Below are 23,839 nucleotides of genomic sequence, written 5' to 3' on the forward strand. Positions count from 1 at the left end.
AGATAACCAAGCCATATCTAGAGACCATAATATTACACCAAAGAGACTTAAAAGTTGGAGGTTTTGACTTGGCTAAGCAAGCAACTACCTAGCAACCACCCACACATTAGCTTGTTAAATCCACCTACAAAATCCATTGCGGCAGTGAGTTTTGCACTCAAATATAAAAATAAAAAAAAACACTGAAAAAGAAGAAAATGCAAGTAGTACAAAGTATACAGTTTATCCAGATAATGCTTTTTCACTATAGGTTATCTGTGTTAAACTGCAGACTCCTTTGTGACTACAAGACAAACGTTAAAGGCATCTCTGAGAGTAAACAAAACAATTCCAAGCCAACATGTCCAGGTTGAAAAAGGGGGTATTTACTGGCTGCGAGCAAACACACACTCACACAAACACACACACATCTCTCTCCCAGTGATAAATAAAAGTTGTTCTGTAAGTCTTTTGTTCCTTCAGACTAGCACACACATTTATAGTCATGGCTGAGAGGAGACAGCACCAGTGGCCCCTTTTCACACTGAGAGAGAAGGAGACATGGAAGGAAAGCTGAGATTGTCACAGTGCTATTGCCTCTTGAAGTCAAATTGCGTCGTCCTGTTCAGAGCCGTGTGACACAGGTAAACTGTTCTGCTTACCGTGCATGCTGTCATGTCAGCTCGTTGAGTATTGGCGTTTTTTAAGTGTGTTTGTGTAGGATTGTATTGAGTAAGCAGTCTGAGCTCAATTAGGATGTCACTGGAAAAAATCTATGAAACTATTTGCCAACAGCAATTGAAAAGCAATTGAGTTTTTGGTGTATTTTTTTACTGAAATAAAAGAGCGGATGTGCATGTAGGTTGACTCAATTAGGGTGTGCTTTCTTGTTCTTAAAGGTATAGTTCCTGAAAAATGAAAATTTGATGTTAATTTACTCACCCTTAGTCCATCCAAGATGTAGGTGACTTTTTTCTTTAGTAAAAGCGTAAAGAAGATTTTTAGCTGAACCCATGGTCTTTGGTGATCTATAAAATGCGTGTCAAAGGCTGCTCATTTTTTAGATTAAAAAGCATATCAGGCAACACAAAATGAATGGCTCCTGGCGATATATTGAGGTCTTATGAAGCGAAACGATCGGTCTGTGCAAGAAATAAAACATTATTTCCTATAATCCATAGTTTAGGAACACAGCCCAGAGTGATAAACATTTCGCAAAAATTCACCAAATTGGACTGAATCGTTTAAAACAGCATAGATCTAAGTTACTCAATCAAAACTCACTTTTACATGTCTGACAGTCACTCGGACTCGAAATAAGCCAAAATAGTGTTGTGTCTGATCCTGTGATGAATGAACTCATTCAGTGCTTCAGTTCCTCCAACAGTCACTGAACTGAGGAAACAGTTCAACTCGGACCGAAGACCGATGAGCTGGTGATATATGCATGTGTGATCCAAGCACTTTATTGAAAGGGTCAAATGAAAGTTTTTATAGTTTCTCATGGTTTATGTCAAAAGATTACCTGATGAAGACTAGTTTCTTAATTTTATATGGATTGGACAAGTAAAACATCCAAGTTTCACATCATTATTGTCTGCTTCAATAATATAATTGTCTATACGTCATTGCGTGTTTACATAAACCAGTGAACTGAACCAATTAATTTAAATTAACTGTCCAAAATAATCAGTTTGTGGAAAAGAATCGTATTTCCCTGCTTGCCAGAGATTAATGTTCAGTTTCTTGCACAGACCAATCATTTCACTTCATAAGACCTCAATATATCGTCAGCCATGTCATGAGTATTAATTTTATGTTTCTTGCTTTTTTTATTCCTAAAAACGTGCAGCCGCTGACTATTTAATGTATTTAATGAATCACCAAGGACCACGGTTTCAGATGAAAATCTTCTTTACTGTTCTACTGAGGAAAATAAATCACCTACACCTTGGCCTGGGGGTCAGTAAATGAACAGCCAAATTTAATTTTTGGGTGAACAGTCCCTTTAACATCCATTTTCAATGTCTTTCTCAGAGTTTATTATGGAGGATGTGAAGCCTGAGGGTTGGCGGCAGCCACTTCAGCCCCATGGTGCAGCTGGCAAAAGCAGCACGAGTCTCCTTCGCAGGTCCTCATCATGGAGGAGGCCTGGGGAGCGGGGTTATTATGAGGGCCCTGTGGTGCAGTTGAATGAGCCCCCTCGCAGAGCTCGTCCTCTGAGCTGCATAGAGGGTGGCAGGATGGACAAATGGCTTCAGACACTGGAGAGACTCCAATCACGTCGGCCTCAGAATCAAATACCTCAGTTTGTGAACAGGACAGCATCAATGCCAGTTCTCCCGAATGAGATGGCGGGAAGTAACACGCTATGTCCTGATGTTTCCTCTCTCCGCAGGAGGAATCAGACCCCTAGTGTCTGTCCCAGTGTGTGTGAAAGCTCCTCGAGCAGCCTGGAGTCTGTTCACATTAAAGCTGCTCCCGCTGCAGAAAGAGCTCAGTTCTGTGCTCTCGCTCCGGTTCGCTTCGGCTGGCTGCCCATACAAAGACACGTGATACTGAACGACATCTCTGACAACCACCATGACAACAGTAGACGCCAGGTAAGAAAGACTAACAGGATGTCAAAGCAGGAAGTTTATTTTCAGAGAACATTTTCACATTTAAAAAAAAGAAAAAAAAATTTTTTTTCAGATTTTTCTATTTATAGCATTTTTCTATTTTATTTATTTATTGTTATTATTAGAAATACTGTAAGAATTTCTTCAGACTAGCACACACATTTATAGTCATGGCTGAGAGGAGACTTTTCTAATGCATTTGAAGCATTATTGAAGCATTTTATTTGATTTAATTTGTATTTTATTTATCTATTGTACAAATATATATATATATATATATATATATATATATATATATATATATATATATATATATATATATATATATATAATTTACTTTACATTACATTTATTATTATTCTTATCTTATTCTTATTCTTATTACTCTTTATTATTATTATTATTATTATTATCATCATCATAAGACTTGTTTTCAGATAACTTTTTCCGATTTTTCTAACACATTTGGATTTTTTTTTTTTTTTTTTATGATTTTTATGTATTGTTTATATATTTTAATTTATTTAATTTTATTTATATTTTATTTTAATTTATTTAATTTGTTTTTCTAATGCATTTTAAACATTAATTTTTTATTATTATTTGTTGTTTATTGTTTTTATGTATTTATTTACATTTTAAATTAATTGGCCTGTTTTTTTTATTAGCCTAAACTACCAAAATACATCTTTGCACAAAATTTAATTCAAAATTCAAAATAACTTTCCAAGACTGAATGCCACTTTCCGAATTAGCCATGCAACATAATGAGGTCAAGTGAGAACAATGTACTACTGTACTAACATATTTATCATTAATGGTGCTTGCTAAGGCAATCATCACTGTGACTATTGCTCATATTTAAGGTTATTCCTTAAATCATGTGTCTTCTTGGGAGAGATTTGCTATTACTTTCTAACCAATAATGGTGGCAGAAAATATAACAGTCCAGATACATACTGCATTCTGTTTCCCATACTTTAAAAGTCAGTATACACTGTCCAATATACAGTATTCTAATATTCAGTTCTAACAAAGAGAGTTTGAGTTATAAATTACTTTCTGAATGGTTTTAAAGTGTCCTTTGATAATGGCTTATCTGCTCTTTGAAGAGGAAAATTGTTCTTGCGTAGTAATCCGACTATCAGATATCCACTAAATCGTTTAGATTCAGCTTTCATATTTTACATTTCAGAATGCTGCAGTTTTTAAATGAAAATAAGTTATTTATTATTTATATAAATGTAAATAAAAAAATGATCTGTGAGAGTTTTGTGAGACGAATTGTACAGTAGAAACCTTTTTTTGCCCAAAAGTTCAGAGTGATTGAGTCATCCAGACTGGAGATAAAAGCCTTCAGAGTCCCTGACTTTCTGCCACTGCTGTACACCACACAACAATCACTCAGTCTCACCTCTACTGGGAACAAACCCCGGAAATGAACAACCAAGCTCTCAGACCTGATTTACCTTAGTGCCAACTGATGCCAGAAAGAGAGAGAGCAATAGAAAACTGAAAGGAGGGAAAGAGAGAAATCTCTGGATGACTGTCAAGTATGTGAACTTCAGTGGCTGTCTGGGTGCCTCATGAAGTCGAGATAAAACCGCTCTGTCAGCAGGTGCTTGGATCCATTCGCAACAGATTTAGGCACGAATAGATCCAACCGCATCTGAGCCAACAACAGGATCACAACAGTGCTGCGGGGCCCAGAGGATAGGAACGAATCCAATAGCATTTGTGAATCGCTCAAATCTTTCTATCGTTTCACTTCAGTCATTTTATGTTTAAGCTTAGTATTTGGACACTTAAAAGGAATAGTTCATCCAAAAATGAAAATTTGCTGACAATTTACTCACCCTTTGGCCATCCAGTATGAAAATGAGTTTGTTTCCTCATCAGAACTGATGTGGAGATATGTAGCATTACATCACTTGCTCAGCAATGGATGCTCTGCAGTGAATGGGTGCCGTCAGAATGAGAGTCCAAACAGCTGATAAAAACATCACAAGTAATCTACACCACTCCAGTCCATCTTGTGAAGTGAAAAACTGTGTGTTTGTAAAAAACAAATACAGACATTGCTTATGGCCAAAAATATAATTCATAATAACACTTCCTCAAGTGAAAAAGTCCATCTGTTGTCTCTCACATTAAAATCCACCCACATAATTGTTTAGAACTGTTTTTGTTTGTAAATGGTACTTGATCTGGGCATGCTTCTCTCCTAATTCAGATGAGATGACTTTTCACTGCAGAAAGCATTATTATGGATAGAAGACTCATATTTTACCTGCAAACACATGGTGCAACTTACAAATGTGCAACTTTTTGCTTCAAAAGATGTTAACTGATGGACTGGAGTGGTGTGGAGTACTTGTGGATAATTGAGATGTTTTTTTCAGCTGTTTGGACTCTCATTATGACGGCACCCATTCACTGCAGAGGATCCATTGCTGAGTCAAATCTGTTTCCATGAAGAAACAAACTAATCTACAACTTAGATGGCTTTGAGAGTGAATACATTTTCAGCAAATTTTAATTTTTAGGAGAATTTATTTAAGTCAGACTTGAAATGTATATGAATTGCATTAGATCTGAAGATATCAAAACAAGCAGCACATGCTTTGAAATACTGCAGGATCTATTATCTAATGAAATCACTTTCATGTTATTTGTGTTTTTTACAACTAAAGTTTGTGTGTTCTTTCAGCAGAAACTGAAGTCTCCCATCACTCCAGTATTGCTCAGCACTCCTGCCAAACTTAATGGACCAAGACCAAATGGTGCGTATTGACTAAGACAGCATATTAAATTTCTGAATGAACAACTTGGCTGAGGACACCGGTGAATTATGTCTGGAGGTTTGAGCTTTACACACTGGTGGTATAAAATACCATCTTCAGTAAATTCAGTGAATTTCGTCATGTATAATTCTAAGTTGTGCATATCATTAATGTTTCAATAGTTGCGCTATTGCGTTTCAAAATTACTATTACGATTATTTCATGTACTTTTGTAAAATTACAAAAGTACATGAAATAATCAGTGTTCTGTGATATTCTGTGGTAAGATGCAATGATGATTTATATTAGGAGCGGTTTGGGTTGGATTTAAAAAAACACCAATTTCAGGGATATCCTATTCATTATTGCATGATTACATCATGTCCATAAGTGTAGAAAAGAGGGTGATGCAATTTAAAGAGCCCTGATTTAAAAAAGTGTTCATAAAAAACTTAAACTAAGGTAAGTTCTTAAATTCTCAAAAAAGAATATATATATATATATATATATATATATACATACAGTACACACACACACACACACAAGTTAATTTATAATGAGTAAATACTTGAAGTTATTTGCAATGATTTTTAAGAACATTCTTTTCAAGATCTGAGTTCTTCTTAAGTCTTGTTTTAAGAGCATTTTTTAGGTATACAACATATTCTTAGTTCAAAATTAAGAGGAAAAAGACAGTTGAGAATAATTTTATTCATCTATTTTGTGAATCTGGCCCTTGTACTATGCGCCAAGTTACTCTGAAAAAAAAAGACAGAGAAAGTGAGATATAATTTTCTGTTTCTTAATTAGTTCAGGTTTTTTTTACTGTGCTTCAGTACAAAACAATAACAACAACAACAAAAACATACATCTGATTCTGCTCTCTTCATAGTTTGATTAAATTAGTTATTTTACCTTACATAAAGAGTTTTTGGAGTCAGAGCTGAGTGTCTGGTCTTACTGGAAAGTTTTTGGAATCAAAGTTAAGTGTTTGGAATCAGAGGAAGAGTTTTTAGAGTCTGGAATGAGTTTTTGTAGTCGTGCATATTGTTTAGAGCCAGGGACAGATTGTTTGGAGTCAAGGGAAGACTGTTTGGACTCAGAAACGGATGGTTTTGGTTCAGAAGCAGATTGGTTGGAGTCAGGGACAGAGCAGGATTAGGTTTTCAGTCTCATGCAGTGGTTCCCTCAATGCCGTCATCCTCTCAGCGCTCCTGCTGCTGCTGGGATCTTTTCTCTGGGGTCTGTCAGCAGGTGACGAGCGTATAATGATGCTGCCGCAGCGTCACTGTAATTACAGCCGTGAGAGCAGGACCGAGTCAAGGGGAAAGAGGAGGAGGAGGAGGAGGAGGCAGCGATGCAGGAATGACGAGCACTTACTCTTCCATGAGTGTTTACAACAGAAATGTTTGGGAATTTCTCTCTCTTTTTTTCTTTTTTCTCACCAGCTGCAGATGGTGTGTGACTCTGACAGAACATGAGTACCATGCTGATCAATGTGTGTGTGTGTGTGTGAAGGCCGTTCTTCGGTTGTAAACACAGAATGAGTGACTAAGGGTCAATGACAGACACTTGCTGCCTGTCGCTCTGGATCACACTGTGTTGCCAGATCATCTGTCTGTTGAATCCCAAAACAGTGGTGGAAAAGAGATGAATTCTGCTTTGATTCTGGAAAAACTGCATGGTTTTAAAGGAATTAAAGCAATGTGTTGGGAAAATCCCTTTTTAGACTCTCTTTTTCATTTCCTAAAAAAAAAAAACAGGGATTTTATTTAGAACGTAGGTGACTAACTTTCTATTGCTCAACTTTGCAATTTTTCTGATACATAATATATGTTTGTAGGGTTGCACAAGCTGACCAAAATAAAAAAAATAAAATAAAATGTGATAATATATCAATCTAAAATAATAATAATAATAATAATAATAACTGTGAAATTATTATCATTATTACTTTTATTATTCAAAATTAGAAAATGATTGAAAAGTATTATTGTAATATTTAACTGTAAAAATATCAATACAATTGTAATAATTGTATTGTGAAATCATTTTTTTCTGATACAAATGTTATTCACAAAAATTAAATAATAAAAAATATTAAAATCATATAATAAAGAAAATTAGATATTTCTATGGTTATATTTTACAATAAAATAAAAAACTGATTATTTAAGAAAGAAATAGTATTTTAGATTACATAATAGTAATAATAGCATTTATTATTATTTTTTTCAGTTTTTTTATCATCAATCATGGTAAGCAGGCAGCTCGTGTAACTGATGCTGTATTTATTTTATCATTCATGCACTGCTCTAAATTATTCAACTATCCTCAACAATGGCTTTGGTCGGGGGCGTGGCTATCTGCTGGCTGACCAATAGCAGATGGAGATTGTTTGAAAACAGTCATCATTATTTTTTCCAGTTTAATATGGTGATGCTCATGAGACACTTCGGCTTTAGTTTTGATTTAAACCAATTTGTTTCCACCATGACTCTTAAATGGCACGCCCTCAACTCAGAAAACCAAAGCTTCCCAGAGTTTCCAGCTGGTAATTACGAATGTGTGAATACATAAATACAGTACAACGCAGAAGCTGACACACAACACCTGAGCGGGTGACAAGAGGAGCATGCTGGGAAAACAGCTGCCTGTCAGGTGTTAGCTGGCAGTGTGAAGTGCGATTACTTGCCTAAAAAAACCGACGGCAAGAAATAGTTAGCTTGCCACCTTCGCTGTCAGACTATGCCATGGCGACGCTGACGGAGAACGATCCATCACAGCCGGGTGGCGCAGAGACTGTCTGTCAGATGGAGATCTCTCCCGCTCGCTCTCTGTCTTCATGACACCTGTAAGTGATGCAGGTTAAGTCGCTCTGAGCAGACCTCTGTTGACAGTGTAAACACACACAGCAGGAAGATCGGCCTTAGTGTGACACAGGAGTGGCAGGAAACGCTGCTGGATTTATATCAGACGCAAAAAGACACTCTCTAGTTGGCTTTATGTTCCATTTCTCAATGAAAAACGCGGAAAATGCACCTCAAAGTGGACTTTTTTTGTTTTATTCAGACAGGGAAACTTCGAGGCCTGAACCCGTAGGCTTCAGATCCTGGAGGACACCTGAGAAAACACCATCCGTCCTCCATCAGGTGAGACTAACAATCTTCTGAAAACACTAGTTTACTTTATATAAGAACTTACTCCTTATGTTCTGTTATCAGTATATTAATACTATTACACAATTCAGATATGTTCAGCTTGGCTGTCTGAAATAGTCAAAGTATCAACCCTCTCATGTATCATAAAGTATGCATGCACCTTTCATAAAAATGATTATTATACAGTGCAGTTTCTGTTTGGGGTCAATTTGACACCAGCAGAAACACAGACGAACAATACAATAGAAAAATCAAACTATAAAGCTTGCAGAAGTGTATTTCAGAAGTGTGCACCGGACAGTAGCATGTGAAAATCCATTGCATTTATTCATGTTTTATATCTCGGATCTCTGAGAGACCAAACAGAAATAATGTAACATTTTTGACCGTATAAAGTGTGTTATGTTATAATTTTGCCTGATTGTTAAAGATGCCTGATTGTTGTCCTACATATAATAAATACAGAATTTATCCAAAAGACACTGCTAATATAGATTTGTATGGTTATATGGCTCATAAAACCTTGCTGCTCTTGATATAAACGTGTGATTCAAAAGCACATGGTTTGTTTAATGCCAGTGTCTATTTACACTGAGTGCAAATAACCAACCTTGTTGGCAAAAGTTATTTTCTCTAACTCCACCCTTCATTAATCAGATATTTTACTTTTTTAAACAAATGTAATTTTTTTATTTTATTAGTGCTGTTAAACAATTAATCGCATCCAAAATAAAAATATATAAAAATATCTAAAAGCACACACATACAGTATACATTTTGAACATATTTACATGTATACATTTATATTATATATAAATATATTTATTATATAAATATATACATGTATGTGTGTGTATTTATATATATATATATATATATATATATATATATACACACACATATATTATGTGAACTAAAACTTTTATTTTGGATGCGATTAATCGCGATTAATCATTTGACTGCACAAAATTTTCTTCTTTTAAAAATGTTCAAATTAGAAAAAATGTTTTAAAGACATCAAGTCTGCATTTATCTTCAAACTGTAATATTGTAAAATATTATTCCAATTTAAAAAGAACTGTTTTCTAAGTGAATATATGTTCAAATCTAATTTATTCCTGTGATGCAAAGCTGAATTTTTAGCATCATTACTCTGATAGGCTGATTTTCTGCTCTAAACATTTCTTTTTATTAATAATGTTGAAAATGGATGTGCTGATTCATATTTTTGTGTAAGAACGACATTTATTTGAAGTAGTAAATGTAATGCATCCTTGCTGAATTAAAAATATAAACTTATTTAACACCGTTTACTACCATGTTTAAATCCATTGGATTTTCTTCAGAATCAGTGCATAACATAAAGTCTGCAGATCCGGTCTGGGCCCAAGTTGCTTTTCTATGCAAGCATCTGCTAAGAACATAAGTGTTGTGTAAGTTGTGCGGATCTGATGTTCATGAAGCACTAAACAAATATTGCAACTCTTTGATCAAGTTTGTCTGTGCTTTGCTTCTGTTCCTCAGCGGTCTTTCATTTAGAAACACTGTAAATGCTCTTTAAAAGCATAATTCCAGATGACTTGCACACAAAGCAACCTCAGCAGGACGAGCAGTTGCTCTGAATTAAGCTGAACACAGTGTGGGCTGTTTCTGTCAGAAATGTGCTCTCTTTCTGTGTCTGTTTATTGTGCTGCTTATGGGATGTTTGCTCCAGGCAGCTTTTCTGCATCTCTCTCATTTTTTTTTCTGTCTTTTTGATTAACTTTGTTCCATTTTACTTCTCCAATGGGACATTGTGGGGCTGAAGAAAGAATAAACTGTTTTATGCTCCTCCTTTTTCTAAAAACAATATAAAACCAAAACTGACTCTGTTCTTTCTCAATGCATGTTCCTGGTCTTATATCAATTGGATTTATATTTATAAAATCAAGTTCTCTCTGGTTTAAACATTCAGTTTTATGTAACATTGGTTATAAAGCCATTCCATGGCGGTACAGCAGCAAAGCAAAGGTACTTTAATATACAGTGTATACATCAGATAAGAAGAAAAACACTAAAAAAATACTTCTAACTAAAGAAGTTCTTAAGTTAAAAAATTACATTATGAAGAATATTATTCATAAGAATGTTTCTTCTGTTTCTCAGTTTATTTATAAATCAATTTAAATTAAGTTATTTGAACTTTTATTTGAACTTACATACATCAGATACTGATCTCTTTGTAGTTTGATTAAATAAAGATTTTAGAGTCAGGATAGTGTTTGGAATCAGTTGAAAAGTGTTTGATACCAGATTACCATTTTCTCCTCCAATAGATTGTTGTGGGGCTGAAGAAAGAATAAACCATATCTATAGAAATGCTAATGCTCTCCTTATTTTAAAGACATGAACTCAAAATTGTTCAAAATATTCTTTCTTAATGCATGCTTCTGGTCTTATAACAGTTGGATTTAACCCGATATAGAGAAGCAGCATTTTTCTCTAAGTTTAAATATCCAGTGTTACGCTCAAATATTTAATATTTCAGAAGTTAAACTGGTTATGAATGCCATTCCATGAAGGCACCGTGGTACTTTGATATATACTGTGGTACTGTTTTTTGATGTTCATATGCACAAGCATCTGTATTTTGTGAGTTCGGGCTCCTTGAAAGAAAGGCAAGATTAAAACTATTTTATGATTCTCATAATTGAATAAAAAAGTGCCTTGAATTCAACTTAACCGAATTGCCCCCAAAACTGATACGGTTGCTATGGAAACAACGGAATGCACCAGTTCAGAATGATGAATTCCGAAAGCATTACTGTGCACACAGGAGGCAGAGAGAACCTCTTTCATCCACACAAAGCCCGATTCAAGGGATTTTGTTTGTTTGCTTCCAGGCTTCGAGATCTGTGAGCTCCGAGGGAGGACGAAATGGACCACGAGCCTGGAATCCAAAAGCCGAGGTGGCCACATGCCATGCTGGACCTCATCCCGTGTTGAGAAATCCCACATGCAGGCGTGGAAGTGCGCCGGAGTCCTTCAGCTCCTCAATATCGTCCATCACTATCACTTCCAGGAAGGTCACGCACACCAACTCCAGGCCTCTGAGTCCAGCGACGAATGGCCTCGGTGATGGACGAAGAAAAGCTTTAGTGGTCAAAGTCACAGAACAGAGGACGAAAAGCACTTCCAGCCTGCCCATCTCCTCGACCTCTGGCTCTGATCGTGAAGAGATGGAGCACGGTGTGGTACTGAGAAGAAAGGCAACCATTGTGAAAATGACTGAACAGAGAGAGCGTTTCAGTCCAGCACAATACAGACACAGCTACACTGAAGGACTCCATAATGAATCTAAAGTCAATCCCTCACCAACTATTTCTCTAGAGCCAGGAGGAAACCAGTGGACGTCCCAGCACAGATCTAGCCTGTCTCTCTACCTCAACAACCCAAACGATATCAGCACAGCAGGGGAGAGTGACTCCAGAACATACAAGCCACCTCGAAGGCCTCTCAGCTGTGACGCAAGCCTGTTTAACCACACAGAACTTGGCAGTAATGCAGTTACAGATCCATCGTTTCACAACAAGAGCTCTCCTGTTCCCCAGAAGACAAATATTGACCTTGTTAGTTCCAGCAGCAGCGAAGCAAGAAGGCGCTGGGCCTCCGATGGTGAGGACGGGTGTGCAAGGAAAGAGTGGGATTGTGAGGAACCTACTTCAGGAATCAAACCTCTCATGCTACTAAAAGCAGCAGGTACCAGCTGAACCTATGTGGATATTCGGCGGTAGACGCACAAGAACACGCTGTAGGCTGAGGCCGCGCAGCACCGTTTTGATGTATAATAGATGAGTATTATCGTGCGATAGAGCAGAGGTTTTTAATTGAGGCTTTTCACGGCAAGATACGCACGGTAGCGGTGGACAGCCCTGAAACGGGAGATTTCTCTGCTGTCTCTCTCTCTGTCTTGCGTTTTCTCATCTTTTCATTTTCCCACGCATCTCTTTGCATGCATAATCTATTTCTACCCTGCTTTCAATACCGGTTTTTGAGCTTCCGTGGGAATTTAGAGCTGCTACACACAGAGAAATCTGACAGCCGGCAAAATACATGCGTACACACACATTTAACTATCTGAGGACATGCATAGATGACTACTGTTTGAAATAAAGTCACTTAGAATTACTTCAGACTAACTCAACCTCTAAAAGTAAAACATTTCGATTTTTTACATTTAAAAAAATGCCACTTACTGCTTATCCTTTAAAATATCCTAAAACTAAAAATCAATGTAATTTTCCACCTGAAATGTAGGATTTCAGGATTAAACTTTTATTTTTTTACAGAATTCTAAAGATTGAAAATCATTTATCATTCATCATTTAGTTGTATTTTTGTTTAACACCATTATTTATAAATCTATCCATCCATCCATCCTTGTTTCCAATGTAGTTTTTTTTTGTTCAATCTTTGTTTAAAAAATAATTTTATAAAAAAATTATATTTAACAGTAACATAATGTTTTCAAGGTAACATTTTTATATATTTCTTATTTTAGAAAAATGGCAATATAAATATTTATTTATATTTAATTTATCACATGTATTATCTATCTATCCATCTCTCTTTCTCTCTCTCCCTCTCAAAATGAAACTGAAAATTGATACTATTAATTTATTATTCTAAATTTATTTACAACCTTTTTTTTTTTTTAAAAGATTGAACACAAAAACTACATTGTAAGAGAGAAGAGATTAACACTTTATATAACTATATACAGATTTGTTTTTAAATTTTTATTTACATAATATCATATAATAGAATAGAAAATGAGTTTGTTGGAAGTCCTTACTCCAGTATTTGCTGTAGCTTTCCATAGACCAAATATATAGTATAAATATGTTAATGCAGACCCAAATGCATTGCAAATGCACTCTGCATTCTCTAGTTTAACACTGTGAGTATGTCAGTACTTTAACTAACAGTAGTTTTGGCCAAACAGAACTATATATCATTCTGCCACAGAACGTAGCATACTTGCATTACTTACATTTCTGAATGCAACAACAAAATCCTGCTTGCATAGCCAGAAGCGTTTGCTTTTTGGTACTTGTGTGCAGTGTGTTTCAGGCCTAGCCGAGACTCTGGATGATGCACAGTCTCTTTGTTCTCAGATAACTCGGCTGATCTGAGCGCAGACGCCGTCCTGGCCCTGAACGCCGCTGCGGTTATCGCCAACATAAAGCTGCAGGCCCAGCAGAGACGAACTACATCCCACACAGCAACAGCAGGTACACCTGCTCTCTCCTGACCTTTGGCTTCCTCAAACACAAACTTCACTTGAAACACACTGACATTTAGCAAGATGAGGGGATTTTATATAGACAGCTGAGAGACATTGATGTCTTTACACTCTGGTCATGTTGGTATTAGTGCATCTCAAAACACAGTTGGAGTCTTTCTCCATTCCTCTGATACAAGAGCTGTTGTTTCATGACTGAATATTGTTCCTCTTTTAACAGTGTGTTTAACAGAGGATAGAGGGCAAAATGAACACAGAGAGCTCAAAGAAGAGGCTGCTGGTGCTGATGGAAAGAACAAAACATGTCCAGTAGATCAATGTGTGGATTTTGTCCCATGCGAGTCCCAAAATGAACTTTCTGAAACTGCTTTAGTTCCACTGTCACTTAGCGTGAGTTACTCTTCTCTCTTCTGTTGTTTGCAGGTACTTCTGCACCAAAATAATGAAGTTCATTGACTGGCTATCTAAATGAGGACATACAATAGATGTTTACAAATAAAACCATTTGTAATTACTGTAGACCAGCTCAAACTATAACCCTACCTCTAAAAGAAAATATTTTTAGAATTAAAAAAAAACAATTCAGGAGGGTTTTTTTTTTTTTTTTTTTTTTTTACGATCATTTGCAGCATTCTAAAGATGGGATGACTTTTAATATCAAAGCCGTGTATATATATATATATATATATATATATATATATATATATATATATATATATGTATGTATATATATGTATATGTATGTATGTATATGTATATATTTTTATGAAAGTACATTTTTTTTATTTAAATAAAAAAAATTCCCTGGAGCAAGTTTTTGCTCATCCATCTTAAGCTGAGAGCTGTGTTTTGGATTTAATAGATAGATAGATAGATAGATAGATAGATAGATAGATAGATAGATAGATAGATAGATAGATAGATAGATAGATGTTATAGTGTCTAGCAGAAATAATTGTCAAAAGATAAATGTCAAAGATCTCAGTGATTTTACTGATTTGTGATTTTAATGCTTTGAACATCTTGATTTTGTAATCTCAACTTTGAATTGAATGGTTCTTTTGCTCCTTTAATGAAAGTGTGTGCTCTGTGTGTACAGGAGGCTTTAGCGATCAGACGGCCTGATTTCATCCAGCGTTCACAGGCCAGACTTCGAGCCCTGGAGAGGAGGTCGCAGGAGAGGCAGAACACCCACAGCTCACCGCAGACACCCGAGAGCAGAGGTGTGCTTGGCACACGCTATCAGCATCAAGACATTCATACACGTTCAGACGCATTCGAAATGAACAACACTTTCATGCCCTCAATATTCAGACAGACTCTGTTTATCAAATCAGCATCTGAAATGAGAGCAGGGATTGTTCAGAACACTGCAGAGAATATCAGTAGCTGTTAAAAGACTGTTAAATATCGCCCCCATCTGAACACTGTTAAAACTGCATCACTAACATTGCTTGCTTTTAGCAATATTATAAAACACATTACTGACTCTGAATTCATTTGATGAGTCAAGTTTAATGTAAATGTAACATGTAAATGTAAATGTTTAAAGATTTTGTCAAATTATTATTGTTATTGCAAATAAAAAGATGCAGTTTTGTTTTCAAAGAATATTTATATATATATTAACCAACCCAAGTGGTTTAGCTGTATATCTCGCTAAAACCATCAAACCTGACCAGTAGAAATCAGTTTGAGAACAGCAAACCACATTAGGCTGGTTTAAGGATTCTTAATTGTGATGAAATCACTGTATAACACATGGCCTCTCATTGTTTAATGCGGTGCACAGATAGAATCTGAATGGCTGTAAACACGGGCAACTGAATGCATAATCAAATTAGACAAAATATTGCATAAACATGCAAAGGTATGTGTATAGCTTAAATAACAGCTGTTGGAAATCTGTGGCGCTTTTTGCATGCATAAATTCAATGTGGGCCTGATTATTCCTTTATTTCACTGCAGGGGACATATTGTAAACAGAAGGCTTGACTCTTGTAATTTTTCAAAATGAGACTTGATTGTACACTAATAATAAATGGGTGCACCACTTTATTTTCTGATTTTTCGGGATCCATAACGAGTTGATGTTTGACCAACATTTAATCATAGATTCTACAGTTTTTTTTTTTTTTTCAGTATAATTTTGTCCGAAAATTTGAGTTTACCTATGCAGAAACCCCATTTATTGCGTGTTTGTTTGTTCTGCAGAAAGCCTTGTGAAGTTCAAAGACAGAAGCATCATGGGAAGGAGTCTACAGCTGCAGTCCAGGAGGTAAAGAACAAGCCAGTTCCTGTTTTGAGAAACACCTTTCCTCCTTTATTTGTCTTTCAGACACACACACACACACAGGTGTATCAGCTCTATCTGTATTAAAGGTGTTGTGTGTGTCTGTGCGGCCGCAGGGTTTTGCTGCCCTGATTGTGCTTTTCACAGCTTGTTTGTTTAGCTGCCACTGAATGAAACCTCATCCGATTAGATCTGGTCTCACTGTGCTTCCGAATTAAAGCTCCCTGATGCACGGCTGGATGGATTCTGCACGAATGAGTGCCCGTGTTCAGAAGTTTGATTTTAAGCTGCCGATGTGGTGTGTGACTGAATAACACGGTCGATTATGTCAGATAACGGTGAAAATATTAAAGTTTGTTTCTTAATTCTAACTCTGATGTATTCTGATCTCAAAAGATCAGCAGAAATGTGATACATTATTATTTTTTTTAAATTAAAGTTTATAGAAAGAGTGGCCAGACTATCAGAGAGACTCAAATGTGGATTTTATTTGCATTGCCAGTAAGAAAATACCAGTAGCAATCACCCCGAATACCCTTAAAATCACCCAGAAGATCCCAAAAACATTCTGAAAATCACCCAAAACCATAGCAACCACCCAGAACACCCCAACAACATTCTGAAAACCATTCAAAACACCCTAGCAACCAAACAGAATACCCCAACAACACCCTAGAAACCCCCAGAGGACCCCACAAACATTCTGAAAACCACTCAAAACAGCATAGCAACCACCCCAAATACCCAGAACACCCCAAAGACATTCTGAAAACAACTCAAAACACCCTAGCAACCACAGAAAACACCAACGACATCCTAGCAACACCCAGAAGACCCCGAAAACATTGTGAAAGCCACTAAAAACACCATAGCAACCACACACAACACACCAACAACACCCTAGCAACACCCAGAAGTCCTTAAAAATATTCTGAAACCACTCGAAATACCCTAGGCAAGGCAAGGCAAGGCCACTTTATTTATATAGCACATACACAATGGTAATTCGAAGTGCTTTACATAAAAGAAATTAAAATAACCACAACAATAAAAACAAGGAATTTAAAAACTTTTAAAATGATTTAAAAATGTATTTAAAATGAATTAAAACGGTTAAAAATAGCAACATCCAGAAGACCTCAAAAATATTCTGAAAACCACTCAAAACACCCTAGCAACCACACAGAACACCCCAAAAACATTCTGAACATCATTTGAATCACCCTAGCAACCACACAGAACACCCCAAAAACATTCTGAACATCATTTGAATCACCCTAGCAACCACCAGAACACCCTAGCAACACCCTGGCCTCATTGCAGTGACTTTTGCATGCACAGGCGCCACTTTCTTCTGCAACACTGTCTTTTCCGTTCCATTTGCTCTGAGTCAATGCATTTAGTATGTCACGCATGCTAACTATGAGCTTTGGCTGACAGGAGTTATAACCAGCTGCCCGAGGTGAGGAAGAGGAGAGAGGAAGAAAAGAGGAAAAAAGAAGAGGAGAAAAGAAAACTGGCATCTCAGACCAACAGGCTGCGGGCAGAGCTCTTTAAGAAGGTAGATGTATGGCTTGCAGATGTGTAGGACTGATCTGAGAGCAGTTTAGAGGAGTTAGTAGTGAAGACTGATCTCGGATCAGTAATCATTACAGCACAGGCGAGAAGGATTGAATTTTTGTGTTGCCATTACCTGGTTCAACAAATTAGATAAATTCTCAGCAGTAATCCTGAAAGTGAAGCTTTTCCAATAAGCCGTCACAAGGTGTTCGGTTATCTTAGTCCCTGACGCAGAGAGCGGAGAGTGATATTCAACACATTTTCTGTCAGAAAACACATTTTTAGACCTGTCTTCATATTCACACACATCACACCGACTGCTAACAATCAGCTCTGCTCAGAATGATGCCTTTGACCAGCATTTGTTTATGTTATTATTTGCCGTGTCAAGCATCACTATTATTGCTGTTCATTCATCTCAGTGAGATGAATAAATCCTTACACCTGGTGCACACAGTCCATCACATCATACATTTATATATATATATAAATATATATTTAAAATATAGATTTGAACCCAATGAGATTTAGCAATGGGGGGGGGGGATCTACAATGTGTGACGTCACCACAATGTTATTTTAGAATTACTTATATACTATTATAGTTCTTATTAACATTTTGAATTAGCCTTTTTTATATTTTAGTTTTCATCTTTAGTAATTATGTGCTTTTGTTATTTGTTTTTAAATTAAAGCAAATATGTAATTTATTTGAATATATTTTTTAAATTTTAAATAATAGTTTTAACTTGTTTTATTCAGTTTTAGTTGTATTTTAGTTTTTATTCATTTGTAATAAAAAGTTGGTCTGTTTAGAGCAATCTGGAAAAATAAATAAACAAACAAATACATTCATAAATAGGTATATATCAGCTTGATTTCTATTAACAAAAATGTTTTTGTTTTTGTTAATGATAATAATAGAAACAGTATCAATAAAAAATTTCATGTTTGTCACAGTTGATGCTGGTTAGGACAAAAACTTTGAATAGATGAATAGATCCCAAACATTTCTGTCAGCTAAACCACTTTGACCTAAAATATTTCCTTGAAGTACCTCTGACATTTTACATTACTGTTTTAATATTATAACACATCTGCATATTCACAATTCTCTCATTTCCGTTAATGATCGCATGACATGCAGGAAAACAAATAAAATATTATTAATCCAATATTATATAAAAATTAGTATAATATTTCAAGTGTTTTATTTTGATTTAAAATAATTGTATTACATTTCATTATTCACTTATTACATTTTAAATTATTTAAAATTGTAATTTTATATTTTTGTGATTCAATTGTTAGCTTTTCATCAACTGATGCGCCTCAGTTTGGGAAACGCCAGTGTATGTTGTTTGGTTATAAACTGTGTTCTCCACACACACACAATGGCCTGACACTATTTTGAAAGTCTCTCAGATTTCTGAAGGCTCAAGAGCAGACCTGAAACCCAAATCCGTCAGGGTCAGAGTCCAGTGTTGTGAGCATTAATGGGAGACTGACCTGAGTGTGGCGTGGGTAATTATGCTGAGAGGGGTGAGCTGTGTCAGACTTCTACTGACACCGTAGTAAAGTCTGATTTTTCTGACGACATCCTGGGGTTAATTAAAACCTGTGGGCATTAGATTAAGGTGAATCATACCAGAGATTAAACAGAGCCGTGTGTGTGTGTGTGTGTGTGTGTGTGTGTGTTACAGCTCATAGATGATTCCCAATAGTCAATTCTGAGTCTGACTGCTCAATATTTAATAAATAGGAATTTGCTTTGTTGCACTGTGGAGCTACTGTCACTAAAACAAATTCCTTGTATGTGTAAACATACCTGGCAATAAAGCTCATTCTGATTCTGAATATCATGGTACTGTAATACCAAGATATTCTTTGAAGCAAAAAAAATTAATAAAAATAACAATAATTAATCAAATCTGATAAATACTGATACACCCCATTGTTAAAAAATATATATTTTTTATTGTATATAATGTTATTTTATATTTAAAATGTTACATATATAAAATAGATATTTTACTTTATAATGGTACAGTGACCTCTATCAGTGTACATGTCTTAATTTCTGGCCACCAGATGTCACTATAGGCCAGAATATCATTGCAGGTTGCTCAGAAAATCACCAGAGACTACCTGAAACTGAGACTTGACTTACTCCAACCTACTCATATATGCACAGAAATGTACATGTATTCCGCTCAGGTATTTTTGTCATATGGCAACTCTTTCAACAGTTTTATCATCTTTTATCAGTTTCATCATAAGATTAGTTTTGATAGTATGCTCTTCTGAACAAGGCTGAAGTTTCATCCTTTATTTATATAGTAGTTCATGTTCTAGCATTATGTATTGATACATTCAGTTATTAATGATAATGGTGGAATGGTGGTGGTGTGTGTGTATGTGAAAGATGAATAATAGGAAAATATCCTCTGTGCAAACGTGTGTGTGTGTTTTGTATGCTCTCTGGTTGGCAGAGCTGTAAAGAGCTTCATTGTGCTGTGTGTGTATAGAGCCACTGTTCACAGGAATGATCACCCATCCACTGCCAATGAAACCACTGCACATGCACATGATAACACACACACACACATACACACAATATAGACAATAAAAGCTTTGCCAGCCAGTAAATGTGTGTGTATGTCATGAGGCTGGACATTTTTCCAATATTTCCTCTCTGTTTCTCCCTCTATTTTTATGGGCGGTTCTTCAACATATGTCTGTTGACATGAACATTCAGCTCACTTCCTGGAAAATCTGATCCCGTCCTTGATCAAGTGCATTTGGAAAATGTACTCACCCTCAAGCCATGAGTTAATTTCTTCATGGGAACAGATTTGGAGAAATGCAGCATTGCATCTCTTGCTCACCAACGGATCCTTTGCAGTGAATGGGTGCCGTCAGAATGAGAGTCCAAATAGCTGATAAAAACATCACAATAATCCACAAGTGATCCACACCACTCCAGTCCTTCAGTTAACATCTGGAGAAGTGAAAAGTTTCATGTTTGTAAGAAACAAATCTACCAAGATGTTTTATTTTAACTTCAAACCGTTGCTTCCAGCTAAATACGAGTCCATAATCCATAATAATGCTTACGCCAGTGAAAAAGTCAATCCCCTGTTGTAGAGCTGTTTTTGCTTGTAAACAGTGCTTGATTTGTGCAGATTTCTGTCCTGATTCAGACCAGGTGACTTTTTCACTGCAGAAAGCAATATTACAGATAAAGGACTCATTTTTACAGATAGAGGACTCATATTTACAGATAAAGGACTCATATTTTAGCTGGAAGCGACAGTTTGAAGTTAGAAGCGTCTTAATAATGGATTTGCTTATTACAAACACACAAATTTTGGCTTCATTCCATTGATGGACTAGAGTCGTGCAAATTACTTGTTGATTATTTTAATGTATTTATCAGCTGTTTGGACTCTCATTCTGACGGCACCCATTCACTGCAGAGGATCCATTGGTGAGCAAGTGATCGAATGCTACATTTCTCCAAAACTGATGAAGAAACAAACTCGTTTACATCTTGGATGGCCTGAGGGTGTGTACATACATTTTCAGCAAACGTTAATTTTTGAGTAAACTATTTAACACACATGTTATAGAAGGGGAAGTCTTGGTGGAGAACATGCCATAGAGAGATTTTTCAACACACATGGGAAACAGTAGATGTTTAAAGCTACTTTCAATCTCTTCCTTAAAGCTACAATGATTGTTTTTTTTAATGCAGCATTTGTTCTTTAAAGCACCCTATTGAATAAAAGAATCACCCAGACTTCTAGTATTAATTATGTGTTTTCAACAAAAAACATTTGGTGTGTCCAGCTCTTGCTGACCACAAATGATGGACGTTTGGAATAAAACTGACCAAAGGGTTTTTATTTATTTATTTTTTTGCAGAAACTTCTGGAGCAGATTTTGCAGAGGGGAGGAAATCACTGACACCGCCTTGGACTCGTGTTTCTTCTCACTCCACAGTTCTAATGTATATGACATGACATGGACTGCAGCCTCATTTCCTTGGCTCTGGATTACATCTTCTCTCTCTATACATACATTACTGGTCAAAAGTTTAGAATAATTAAGTTTTTTTAATGTATCTTTTTATGTTCAGCTAGGTTGCATTTATTTGCTCAAAAATATAGTAAATACAGTAAAAAAAAAAAAGTTAAATATTACAATTTATAATAACCATTCCATCTGAATATATTTTAACATGTAATTTATTCCTGTGATACAAAGCTGAATTTTCAGCATCATTACTCCAGTCTTCAGTGTCACATGATCCTTCTGATATGTTGATTTGCTCTGATTATTATTAATGTTGAAAACAGTGTTTGCTGCTTTGTATTTTTATGGAAACCATACATTTTTCACTCCTACAGATTCTCAAAAGTATCACATGGTAAATACAGTACATCAGGAGAGTCTTTTGGAGATGCTACAGTTGCCATATAGATGGATTGTTTGCCCTTTCTGTGCCTCTGTCCCTGTCATATTGTATTATGCAAGAGACACGACATAAAAGAGCACATTACAGCTCTGGTCCTCATCTAAAAGCCTGAAATCCAACATTCGAAGACATTCTTATAACATGAAGGACCTGATCTCGCTCTCAGTCTTGATGTCGTAGGTTCTGCGGGCTCGATATGACATCAGTAGCCTTTCTCTGTCCGTGTCTCTCCGAGCCATTAGCCGGGAGCAAAAGGAATTTGACCTCGTCTGAATAGGAATGCATCACTAATGGAGCCGAGTGCTTGCGCGGGGTGAAAGAGGCTTTTGTCCTCTCTCCGAATGAGCCAAGACTGTCCCACATGTGCCTGCTTAGACGGGACATGACTGTGCAATAGTCAAGTAATAAACTCAAGTGAAACCCTGCAGTAAAACTTGATTTGATAGAATTTATATTGTGTCCTGTTATTGTGCTTTATTACATATTTAAATCAAAAGATTGGGCTAGAAGATGTTGAGTGGAGTAATGTAGCTTTCTTTGTGTGTATATGATAAGATGATGCATTTTAGGCAAGTACAGAAATGTAATTGCAAATGCTCAACCAAGGACAAATTACCCCTGTAAGGGGAGGGAAGGGGAAGTGTGTGGCCAAGTATGGTGACCATACTCGGAATTTGTGCTCTGCATTTAAGTAGTGAACATACACCCGGAGCAGCGGGCAGCCAATGCTGTTGCGCTCGGGGAGCAGTTGGGGGTTCGGTGCCTTGCTCAAGGGTCTCGTGGTATTGAGGGTGGTGACGGCGCAGTGGATAAGACACATGCCTTTGGTGTGAGAGACCCGGGTTCGAATCCACTGTGAGACACCAATGTGTCCCTGAGCAAGACACTTAACCCCTAGTTGCTCCAGAGGCGTGCGACCTCTGACATATATAGCAATTGTAAGTCGCTTTGGATAAAAGCGTCAGCTAAATGAATAAATGTAAATGTAAATGGAGAGTGTTGGTTATTCACTCCCCCACCTACAATCCCTGCCGGACCTGAGACTCGAACCCACGACCTTCGGGTTACAAGTCCAACTCTATCCATTAGGCCAAGACTGTAAGGCAAGTCATGACACTCAGCGGCCATCTTTGTAACACTATTTCAGTCATGCAAGTAACAGCTTTATTTCTTTGAATGGGGAAACATCAAAAAAGCAATGCAGCAAATGTACTATTAAATTTCATATTTGAAATCGTCCACAATGAAATCTGACAACTGTTGTATAAATTTTGTTTCTAATTTTAGACCAGCCAATGCACGTTAAATGTTTAAAGTTATACGTGCATTTGCAACCGAAGCTTATAACTGCAGCTGCAGTGACACAATGACTTTACCAATTAGTGATTGGCTCTTTTATTCAGCCATAGCACGCTTAGCAATTTCTTCCATTCCTAAGTAATGTGAGTGCACTGTCTTTGCATATCTAAAGCCTTTGCTGAAGTCTTTGCTAGGCTACAATACAACTGTCTGTTTATGTTCTATTTGCATTTACAGGTTACTCAAGGGTGCGCTAGTATTTTAGAAGATGCTCTTCAGGTAATATGACATATGCTGGCTTTACAGATTTTTTTTTGATGTTTTATGCCTGGAATTCACAAACTTTATTTGTAAACTGAACCTGTTTGATCTAAAATAT

The 23,839-nt window shown here is 36.3% G+C and overlaps 1 protein-coding gene across 1 annotated transcript; it reads left to right on the forward strand.

The window, feature by feature from the left end:
- The first annotated feature begins 470 nt into the window (after positions 1-470).
- Positions 471-21,863, forward strand: cUnh10orf90 (chromosome Un C10orf90 homolog). The gene is made up of 11 exons (XM_079388577.1): positions 471-623; positions 2,017-2,582; positions 5,311-5,383; positions 8,456-8,535; positions 11,427-12,282; positions 13,701-13,817; positions 14,049-14,218; positions 14,928-15,051; positions 16,043-16,106; positions 17,562-17,682; positions 21,609-21,863. The coding sequence occupies exons 2-11, from the start codon at positions 2,025-2,027 to the stop codon at positions 21,648-21,650; spliced, it is 2,205 nt and encodes a 734-aa protein (XP_079244703.1). The 5' UTR covers positions 471-623; positions 2,017-2,024; the 3' UTR covers positions 21,651-21,863.
- Positions 21,864-23,839: the final 1,976 nt, after the last annotated feature.

This window comes from Barbus barbus (genome assembly GCF_936440315.1).
Source record: "Barbus barbus genome assembly, chromosome: 32".
In the NCBI taxonomy this organism is placed as follows: domain Eukaryota; kingdom Metazoa; phylum Chordata; class Actinopteri; order Cypriniformes; family Cyprinidae; genus Barbus; species Barbus barbus.